Below are 10982 nucleotides of genomic sequence, written 5' to 3' on the forward strand. Positions count from 1 at the left end.
TCTCCCTGTCCTCCGCTTCTCTTGTCACACCCCGTTCTGTGTGGGTAACCCTGCAGCCCCCGGGCTCTTACCAGGACTTTGTGATTGCATTGGGCTCGCTTGGATAATCCAGGATAATCTCGCATTACAAGGTCGTTAATTTACTCACATCTGCAAAATCCCCTTTGCCCTGGGAAGTAACACATTCGCAGGTTCTGGAATTAGGATGTGGAATGGGGGGCGGGGGGCTTGTTTGGCAGATCGCAGGAGGAGAAGAGCGTCTGGATCATTCCTGGGCTTGAGGAGCGGGAAGGGGAAGTCAGGAAGCTGAATAAGCGGGGGGAGGGCTGCGAGCTCCGAAGCGGGACAGAGGACGGAACCAGCCGCGCTGCCCTGGCCTCCTCTGCCCTGGGGTGGGGGTGGGGGTGGGGGTGGGGGGCGTCTGTTCCAGCCGAGCCCGGGGCTGCAGGTTGGAATGAGAAGCAGCCTGGACTGAGGGCTAGGAACCGCTGGTCACTGGGGAGCCCCTGGTCACTGGGGGCCCCTGGTCACTGGGGAGCTCCTGGTCACTGGGAGCCCCTGGTCACTGGGGGACCCTGCTGCCCAGCAGCCTCCACCTCTGAGACGCGCTTCCTCCCAGTTCTCTGGAACCCTCGGACTCCTGGGGGGCCTCAAGCCCCATCCCTGGGGGGTGGGGGGGGTGGCGTTTGGAAGGAGCAAAATCACACACAACTGCTCAGATTTCTAGATGAGCATTTAATTTTTTTTTACGTTCTCTTTCTAAAAGCTTTGCTTTGTTTGCCAAGACTCATGTGACCGCTGCCCCCGCCCCCCCCTCCACCCCCGCCGGCCAGGGCGCGGACCGGGGGGGCGGGCGAGGGTGTTGCTCTGTGGCGCCAGAAACGGGATCAGCTGTGGGGCGGCAGCCACGTGACCCCTCCTCCGGGTATAAATAGAGGCGGCCGGGCTCGGCAGTCACTCGCTCGCCTTCTCCCGCCGCCTCCAGACGTCGGAGCCAGTCCCGAGCCAGTCCCGAGCCGGTCCCGAGCCAGCGCCGTCGGAGCCAGTCCCGAGCCGGTCCCGAACCAGCACCGAGTGAGCCTAGCCGCCCAGATGGAGCGCCCGCAGCCCGACAGGCAAGCACTGGGAGGGGGACCGGGACGGGACCGGAGCCACGCGCTGAGCCGCCGGTCGGTCCCGGGGTTGGGGGCGAGGAGGGTCTGGGCGCCGATCCTCTCTGTACCCGGGAGTTGGTTGGAGGCTGGAAGGTGACCGACATGCCCGCGCCCTGGCGCGGGACGTGGGTGACCCCTGGGAGTGTTGCTCCGGCGTCCAGCTTGGTTGTTAGTATTTGCACTTTTGCGTGTGCTCGGAGGTGCCCCGCTTGGTCACCGCGGGTCCTCGGGCTGCGGGGGGCCTGGCTGTGTGGGCTTTCCGGGGCCCACCCTGGGCCGAGCCCCCCTCTCACCTCGCTGTGGCCTCGGTGTCCGCATTCACAGCCGAGGAAGCAGCAAGCCCAGGGTCGCTCCGCCAGCAGGTGTCTGGCTGGGATTGGAACCTTGGTCATCTGTCCCTCTGGCTCCCTCCCGTCTCCCAAGGATCTGATCTGTATGCGCCGAACAGAGGGTGTTTGTTTCTTGGAAGAGGTGCAGGTGGGAGAGAAAGGAGAAATGGCAATTCTGTGGGAAATATAGATACAGACATACGACAGAAATACTCCCAGAAAGAAACTTTTTAATTTTATTTTTAGTAAAGCGAAGCTTTACTCGGACATTTTAACACAGGAAGTATTTTATAATGAGTATATTATAGGGGGTAATGAGATTTGGACCTGAAACCTCAACAAAATAAATGAGTTAAAATCTTCGCTCTAAAAGCCCATCGGCGCAATCAGACACTGAGTACAGCGCTCGCCCTGCCCTCTGCTGCCGCTTCCGGGGTTGTGCTGCCTCCTCTTCCCTTTCCTTAGAATAACTGCCAGGGTTTCCCCTCGGCTTTGGGAACCATAGTACAGTGTCTCTTAGTGACTGAAGAGTGTTGATGGGCTTGCATCTTTTTTTTTTTTTTTTACATTTTTAAAATTTATTGATTGATTTGAGAGCGAGAGGGAGGGGGGAAGGGAGAAACATTGATTTGTTGTTCCACTTACTGATGCATTCCTTGGTTGATTCTTGTATGTGCCCTGACCGAGGATCAAACCCACAGCCTTGGCGTATCCCGATGATGCTCTAACCACCTGAGCTACCCTGCCAGGGCTATGGGCCTGCATCTTAAGGCAGTTGGGAATGTGGCCTGTGGATTAGATAGATGGGAGGCTGGACTGACTTCTGTGGAGAAGCGGGGCACCCTCAGAGCCCCACCTCTGGTAGAACCCTGCTCATAGCCACCCCTTACTCACCCTCCCTCCCCTCCCTCTGCAGCATGCCCCAGGATTTGTCAGAGGCCCTGAAGGAGGCCACCAAGGAGGTGCACACCCAGGCAGAGAATGCCGAGTTCATGAGGAACTTCCAGAAGGGCCAGGTGACTCGAGAAGGCTGTAAGGTATGTGTCCTGGTGGAGGGTATGACAGGTGTGGGAGTGCCCAAGGCTCAGGCAGGTGTTTCAGTGGGACTGGGACTAGGGATGCTGAGGGACCAGATAGGAATGTCTGAGAGGATCGTTTTATAGATGATGACATTGAGGCTCAGAGAGGGGAGGTGACTTGTGCAAGGTCACACAGCAAATCCATACCCTGCTACATAGTATTGTGGAGGGGCTGGGGCAAGTAGTGCCATCAACTGAGCACCTTTTCCAAGCTGGGCGTTTTACACACTTGGTATCTAATTTGTGCCTCAACCCTGAAAAGGAAGATAAGGAAGGGAAGGCTCAGAGAGGTTAAGTAATTAATAGACGGTCACACGGCCAGTAAGTACATAGGAAAGGCCAAAGTCAAACCAAGGTAGGTCTCATTTCAGAGCTTGTGTCCTGCCTTAATTCTAATCTGCCTTGAAGGCAAGAGGCAGTATGGGTTCGAGCCCTGGCTCCACCATTTCCTCCTGACAGTAAGACTGTGGACACCTCACCTTCACCTCCTAAGCAACTTTTCCCTCAGCTGTGAATTGGGTTTTCTTGAGCACTCCCTTTATGCTAGACACTGACTTTGCTATTTCCTAGCATAGTTGTGCAATTCATGCAAATAGGACGCACTTGACAAAGAACCAGACAAGTGCCTGGTGTTAAAGCATCAGCAGGAGGAAGGGCTTGTTCAGGCTGAACATAGAGGGCAGGGAGCTTTATCCCACCACTCCGGGCACCCTTCCCTTTTGCAACCTGGGCCTTCCCCACTCCCAGCCTCAGAGGTGCTCCAGCGAAGGAAGGGGGATTTAACAAGCAGTTGTAGGTGGGTTGGGGCCCTTGCCTCCATCCTGTGGGTGCTGGCTCTAGCCCTTGTTCCCTCTTCCTTGTCTTCCTCTTTCCGCCTCAAAAAGATGACTTACACCCAGTTGCTGTTAAGTGGCTGGGGCAGCGGGAGCAGGAAGTGACTGCTGGAATACCCCATTCGCAGCCCCCGCCCCCACCCCTCGGAGATTTCAATCTTACCGCTAAGCCACTGAGTTCAAAGTGGGCAGGAAGTCCGTGAGAGGACCCAGTGCTCGAGTAGGGTATGCTGAAGGAGGTGGCATGCATCACCACCACGGCCTCCGATTCCAGTGCTGAGTGCCAGGCTGCACCTGTGTGCCAGGCTGCGCCCAGTGCTCACCTGTGTCGTCCTGCTCCATCGTTTAGGATTATTCCCTTTGCAGGGGGTGGGGACCAAGGCCTGACTTGCAGTCACTCGGACCTCAGATCTCCCAGAGAGGGAGAGTGGCTCACCCATGGTCGCACAGCTAGAGTATTATGTGTAACAGGAATTCCCCAGCCACGGTACACTGGGCGTGTCACCCCCAGCCCAGCAGCCAGAGGTGGTGGGGCTCAGAGTGGGCCTTCAGGAGGGAGAATGGGACCCTGCAGCCGGCCACCCAGAGGTCAAAGGTAGAGGCACCTGCGTCCCTTGTACGGGCTTTCATTCAGGCATCCCCTTGCTCAGAGCCACCATGGCTTCCTAGCAGCATCTGGGCTTGATTCCAGTGTCATTTCTTACCGGCTGTGCAACCTCAACATCTCATACCCTCTCTGAGCCTTAGTTTGCTTTTCTGTAAAATGGGGATAGCAACTCCTGTGTTTTTGTGAGGATTAAGTGAGGCCATGTGTTTACCCACTAGGGTAAAAAGGCTTTAGGCTCAGGAAGTGTGTCATCAGTTTTTTGTGTGTGATCAGTGTGGGGAAGTCGGAGGGGCAGGCAGGAGGTGGGAGCCCAGCCTGGGGAGGGGATGGGGGCTGCTGTTGGGATGGGGGTCCTGACCTGCTCTCTCTGGTTTCAGCTGGTGATGGCCTCCCTGTATCACATCTACAAGGCCCTGGAGGAGGAGATTGAGCGCAACAAGGAGAACCCGGTCTACGCCCCCCTCTACTTCCCGGAAGAGCTGCACCGCAGGGCGGCCCTGGAGCAGGACTTGACCTTCTGGTACGGGCCCCGCTGGCAGGAGACCATCCCCTACACCCAGGCCACCAGGCACTACGTGCAGCGACTCCAAGAGGTGGGGCGCAGGCAGCCCGAGCTGCTGGTGGCACACGCCTACACCCGCTACCTGGGCGACCTGTCGGGGGGCCAGGTGCTCAAGAAGATTGCCCAGAAGGCCTTGGACCTGCCCAGCTCTGGCGAGGGCCTGGCCTTCTTCACCTTCCCCAACATCGACAGTGCCACCAAGTTCAAGCAGCTGTATCGCTCCCGCATGAACTCTCTGGAGATGACCCCTGAGGTCAAGGGGAAGATCATCGAAGAGGCCAAGACCGCCTTCCTGCTCAACATTCAGGTGAGGGTCTGGTGGCCCAGGGCTTGACTCCAGTTTGTTGCTCCTCTGTTATATCGGAGGTGGGAGGTGGGGTGGGTGGGGGTGGGTGCGGGCGGGGGTGGCGCGATTTTGGAGGGTAGAGAGTTACCAAGACTCGGAAGCCTGGGTTCTAGTTCTGCCACTTCTTAGTGGCTACATGATCTTAAGCAAGTCCCTTAATCCCCAGCTCAGTTTCCCCATCTGTAAAATGAGTGGATCATTGTGCCTGCCTCTTAGAGTTGTGTGGGTTTATACCAGTAAAGTCACCATCGTGGGGCCTAGCACAGGGGCAGCCCTCTGATGCTAGCTGCTGTTCTCGTGGGGGTATCGTGGGGGCATGAGTGTCACAGTTGTAGGACTGACACACTCAAGTTGAGTGTTGCCAGGTTGGCACTGCAGAGGTTATAGGTGCCCCAGATGTGGCCTCTGACCTGGGGCCTCTCCGCCCAGCCAGGAAGTGCCTCAAGTCCCGGGGAAGGTGCTTTGAGGAAAGCCTGGCAGGAGGGGTTTGTGGACACTGAGGTGGGGGGTGTCCCGAGTGGGGGGGTGAGGTTCCTCCTGGCCTGGATGTTGAACAGTCCTGTCGCTCTCCCTCACCTGGAGGCGCTCTGGGGACGGGACTCCAAGCTCATGGTCTCTGGGCTCCCTGCTCCTTCCTTGCAGTCCCCCGAACAGCAAACCAAACCTGGTCGGTGGATCCTCCAAGGAAATCCATGTCTCTCAGAGAGAAAGGGGTTGGAGAAGGATGGGATTTTGAGCCAAACCCCGTCGGAGGGCTGGCTCTTGCCCCCTGATCCCGTGGTTAGCCTGGGTTGGGGGCACTTCACCTGTAGGAGCTGCGGCTTCCTCGTTGCGAACACCCCCGTGAAACAAGCTTTCCCAGGGGGGCTCACTGAGTCGTGAGGAAAGCAGGCGGCATAGACTCGGCACCACGCTCAAAATAGTGCTCCGCATAGAGACACAAAGGCCCTGAGTGGCGACAGGGCACCCTCGGTCCAGGGTGGGTGTTGGGGAGCATTTGGAGAAGAGCAGGCAGGCAAGCGAGTGAAATGCACTTGTGACATCTCACCTCTTAAGCTGGAGGAAAGGTACAATGTTTTTCTTAGGGGTTTTGTCCTCAATATTTCCTGGCAAGATTCCCAATCCCCCGGCAGCTGGGCTAGTGCCATCCCTCCCTGACACGTGTCTTCTGTCTTCCAGCTGTTTGAGGAGCTGCAGGAGCTGCTGCCCCGGAACGCAGAGGACCAGAGCCCCTCGCAGCCGGGCCTTCGCCGGCGGGCCGGCAGCGGGACGCAAGGTGAGGGCCTCCGGGCAGCGGCTTCTCCTCTGGGCTCTGGTATCTCTTGACTCTTCCGTCTTCTGAATGTTTTAAATAAAAAGTGGGGTGCAAGCCAAAGGGCAGGAGGTCAGCCTTCGGTGTGTGACGCTGGGCAAGCCGTGTAAGCTCCCCCTACCTCAGTTTCCCCATCCCTGAAACCAAGGGCAGTTGAGTTAGTTCTAGTTCATTGGCTCTGAAGTGGAGACTTGCACTCAGAGGACCCTCCGACGTCAGGGGCAAAGCCTTCCTCCGTTGATTTGGGTTTCTCTGAGGCCCTTTAATGGTTCCTGAACAGAGACCCCTGTTGGGGGGGTGGGGAGTCTGCGACCACTCCCAGCGGTTACCCTGCCTTGGGACGTTAGGGAGACACGTAACCGTGGGGTCTTGCTGTGTGTTAGTCCCTCCCTCGTGTGCCTCGGAGGCTCAGGGGAAGCTCACCGCCTGCTTGGTGCCACCCTAACCCACCTGCCCTGTGGCTTTCCCACGTTGGACGCCTCTGTTGGACCTGTGCCGGCAAACTTTGGAACATGGCAGTCCCTATGGCAGGGGTCCTCAAACTTTTTAAACAGGGGGCCAGTTCACTGTCCCTCAGACCGTTGGAGGGCCGGACTATAGTTTAAAAAAAACTATGAACAAATTCCTATGCACACTGCACATATCTTATTTTGAAGTAAAAAAACAGAACAGGAACAAATACAATATTTGTATTTGCATGTGGCCCGGGGGCCGCAGTTTGAGGACCCCTGCCCTATGGGATTGGCCGCCTGGTGGGATGAGGTGACATTGCCTTAAGGCACCAGTTCTCAAAGTGTGCTCCCTTGGAGTACCCCTGGAGGGCATGGTCTCAGTGTCAGCTGGCTGAAAGGGCAATAATAGACAGCTTGGAGGGGTAGTGAGCCCCCTGTCTTTGGAGGTATTCAAGCAATGGCTGGAAGGCCACTTGTTTGTGTTCTAGCAGAATCCTGGCATTGAGGGGGACTGTGCTGGAGACTGCTGACACCCCTCTGCTGTGTTTCTGTGAACTCAGACACCCCACCTCTGTCCACCTGTTGTTGACATGAACCCCTTTTCGCTTTCAGACTTGACGCCCACGGAGACCCCCAGAGGGAAGCCCAGTGTCTTCTCGCAGGCACCACTCATCCGATGGGTCCTCACACTCAGCTTTCTGGTGGCAACGGTTGCCATGGGGCTTTACGCCATGTGAACGCAGCGCGTTGGCTCCTGGGCCGTGGACTCGAGCGGAGGGCCCTCTTTCTAGAGAGGGCAGATCCCGTGGGCATGGGGAGCTGTCCGCTCCTCCCGCACCCCCATGCCCCCCTCTCTGGCAGGGAGGAAGGAGTCGGCGCCGTCTTCCCAACCAAAAGCACATCCAGCCGATGACCTGAACTTCCATAATGGACCGAGGGGTCCTGCCGAGCCCTCAGACACCCCCTCCCCCCCCCTCCCCGTTCCTGCAGCAGAGCCCAGAAGACGTGGCCAGAAGTAGCAACCGCCCGAACCTCCAAGTGCCCCGGGTTCATGGTCTGCTTGTTGACCTGCCATGACCGTTGCCCTGTGGGCACTTTTCATATAAATGTGCCAGGATGTTGTGTCTTGTGTTTGTCTTGTTTTTGTTGGAGCCGCTTTTTGTTCCCAGCTCAGCCTGCCTGTGGTATTTTGTTGTGTTCTGTTATAATAGCAGGGTTGGGGTGGGTTTGGGGGGTGGGGTGGGGTGGGGTGGTTGGGTGCTGGGGGAGGTGTTTAACAGCACTGTGGCCTTGGTCTCTAACGTTGTAAATAATAAACTGCATTGCCCGATAGTCACGTGAAGTGTTGTTCTTGGCTCTGTGCCCCTTGGGGAACGGGCCTTTCCCTCACTTGTGTCTTGAACGGTGGGGAGCAGGAATGAAGGTGTGGGTGGCATGGGCTGGTTTGGATGTTTTCTGTTCTGAGACTAGTATTGGTGGGTGAGCTTCAAGCAGTTGGTGGGCAGCTCTGTGGTGAACCCTGCTTGATGGAAGGCTCCCCTGGACTGAGGATGGGCTCGCCCTCTTAGGCTGACACGAGCGGGTTCTGGGATACGATCCGAGTCCTGTACTGGGAATCTTAGGGACCCGGCGAGACCCCTGGGTTGAAGTCCCTGCTGCTCTGCTTCATAGCTCTGCCTTTAAGATTAGTCACGAACCTCTCTGCGGGCTCAGTTCTGTTTCCTGTAGCATGAAAACAGGCCTCGCCTGCCTGTCTCGAGAAGCAAGTGGGATGCATATGACATGCCAATACTGTACATAATGAAACAAGGGCGACCAGGGTTTTGAGTTCTTGCTAAGTGAGCCTTGTACTGCCTGTCACCTCACCTATGTCATCTCATTGAATTCTCACAGCAAATCTGAGGAGAGCTACCATGCTCTGAGGGTTAGGAAGGGTTTACGCCCTGTCTGCCCAGCTCCATCCATAACCCAAGCCTTTCCCGAAGTCCCCAAAGCCACTGGAATATTACAAATGCAGTCCCCCCCCCACCCCCCCTGCATCTGGGAGAGGGAAAGCCTTTTGCTGAAGGGGTCTTGGGGAGCGCAGGGGACAAGGCACTCCCTTAGAAACTAGTACATGAGCCCTAGTGGATAGAGTGTCGGCCTGTGGACTGAAGGGTTCAGGGTTTGATTCCAGTCAAGGGCATATGCCTGGGTTGTGTGTGTGTGTGTGTGTGTGTGTGTGTGTGTGTGTGTGTGGGGAGGGCAGGGAGGGGGCATGCAGGAGGCAGCTGATCAATGATTCTCTCATCATTGATGTTTCTAACTCCCTTCCTCTCTGAAATCAATAACAGCAAATCAATCAATAAATAAGAAAAACCAGTACATGAGGCCTGGGAATTAGCAGGTCCTTTGTCCCTGCCCTGCTTTGTCACTAAGTGCGGAACCTTGGACAAATCACTTAGTCCCCTTTTGTTCACTGGTGGAATAATAACACACCTCCCTCCCACAGCTGGTGGGAGGGCCCCGCGGTGTCCCAACGCCAGTCTGCGGACGGACAGTGGCATCAGAACCCTCCCCACGCCCCCGGGAGCCCTGGGCCCCACCCTGGGAGGCTCTGATTTTGGAAAGGTGGCCCGGCTGGAGTCTGGACTCATGTTTACGGTATGACAAGCTCCCAAGGGCGACCAGGCCCAGCAGCCACAGTTTGTTTATGAGATGTGTGTGTTTACATGGTAGGCACCCAAGACCCAGCCTCCAGTTTTCCTTGAAGGGCATGGGCATTCATTGTTTGTAGTGACAAAGACAGGAAGCGGGCAGGGCGGAGAGAAACCACCTGGGATTGCACTAATGGGGAAATGGCTGAATAATCTGCATTCTGTTCACACTGTGGGAAATTCAGGAGCTCTCAACTAGAACGAGTTCCATCTCTGTCCACTCAGAGGGGCTTCCGTGAAGTGTCAGTGAGAAAAGCCCATTTCAAATTCGCTTGTTATATATATTTTTAAAATATATTTTTATTGATTTCAGAGAGGAAGGGAGAGGGAGATGGAGGAAGAAACATCAGTGATGAGAGAATCATTGATTGGCTGCCTCCTGCACACCCCCTACTGGGGATGGAGCCCACAACCCAGGCATGTGCCCCTGACTGGAATCAAACCCGGGACCCTTCAATCCACAGGCCAACGCTCTATCCACTGAGCCAAACCAGACAGGGTTTGATATCTTTTTTTGTACACTGTAAAAATACACATTGTAAACACTCCCCATAAGTATATGTTTGTGTGAACGCGGTGGCAAAGAAAAAAGTGCTTCCCAGTTCCTGTTGGGGGATGGAAACGAAAAACGGGGGAGATTATGCAGCCCTTGTTGCTGCTGGAGCATGCGTCCATTTTTGCCAAATCTTCCTATTTTTCAAGCTAGGTTGGGAATCTGATCGTGAATTTTCGCAAATGTTAAGCATGTCCAAATAATTTAAAATCTTCAATTTAAAACAAAACAAAACACCATCTGGGTTTATGAAAACGTCAAGTCCCAAGATCGTACGACTTTGGTCCCAGATGCTTTAGGCCCTAATGGTTAGGACAAGCATGTCAAACTCAAAGGCAAACATGGGCCGAATAAACAAGGTGTACGTTTATGTGGGCTGCAAAAAGCAAAAGCTTCAATTTTCATAGAAACGTATGTTTATTTCCATAGAGACATGCTGAATACAGAGGGCTGAAATGAATCATCGTTAACACAAAATAATAGAATTTTAATAAAAATTGATATTTTTCTTGAACATTAACTTACCAGACACTGAATAACTGCACAAACGAATAAGCGTAACGCAAATAAATCTATTTTTCTTGTTCTCCGAAAGCGAAATATCTCCTGTTGCGCACACCAAGCAAGTCAGTGCAAGACTAATGACGCGGCCATCGGCTGCTAAAACATTTGCCGCTGGTATTAGTGGAGAGAAATGTGCACCTGCACGTAAGGTGCGTAAGGGAAATGAATGCAACACGATCATACTCAACAGTCATTAGCGAACTTAGTAGTTCGTTATTAATAATTATGTATAACAGGATATTGTAAAAATTAAGTTACGAAAGTTTTATTAAAACGTTTCTTACAACCGTTATATTGGCTGGGCCGCAACAATATTCATTGTGGGCGGCATGCGCCCGCGAGTGTGACGCGCTTGCGGTGGGGAGACCGGCGGCCAGTCCGATGACCGCCTTGGAGGAGAGGGTCTGGGCGAACCGGGGCGGGTGTGCAGGCCCAGCCCAGGGCAGCGGGCTCCCTCCGCAGGTGTGTACTTCTCATGGGTTCCCCCACCCCATG

General features: G+C 55.0%; 1 protein-coding gene across 1 annotated transcript; it reads left to right on the top strand.

Annotated features, from left to right (window-relative positions):
- The first annotated feature begins 954 nt into the window (after positions 1-954).
- Positions 955-8006, top strand: HMOX1 (heme oxygenase 1). Its single transcript, XM_070411005.1, has 5 exons — positions 955-1115; positions 2400-2520; positions 4380-4871; positions 6090-6186; positions 7287-8006. Exons 1-5 carry the CDS (start codon positions 1093-1095, stop codon positions 7409-7411), a joined length of 858 nt encoding a protein of 285 aa, XP_070267106.1. The 5' UTR covers positions 955-1092; the 3' UTR covers positions 7412-8006.
- Positions 8007-10982: the final 2976 nt, after the last annotated feature.

This window comes from Myotis yumanensis, unplaced genomic scaffold (assembly GCF_028538775.1).
Source record: "Myotis yumanensis isolate MYYU_CA2020_CCGP unplaced genomic scaffold, mMyoYum1.0.hap1 SCAF_3, whole genome shotgun sequence".
Lineage (NCBI taxonomy): Eukaryota > Metazoa > Chordata > Mammalia > Chiroptera > Vespertilionidae > Myotis > Myotis yumanensis.

What these genes read in the sequence shown, in the direction of transcription:
- HMOX1 (XM_070411005.1), top strand. Translation starts at nt 1,093, where the DNA reads ATGGAGCGCCCGCAGCCCGACAG. An exon ending in TGACTCGAGAAGGCTGTAAG is followed by an intron (nt 2,521 to 4,379) that starts GTATGTGTCCTG and finishes CTCTGGTTTCAG; the next exon opens with CTGGTGATGGCCTCCCTGTA. An exon ending in CCTTCCTGCTCAACATTCAG is followed by an intron (nt 4,872 to 6,089) that starts GTGAGGGTCTGG and finishes TCTGTCTTCCAG; the next exon opens with CTGTTTGAGGAGCTGCAGGA.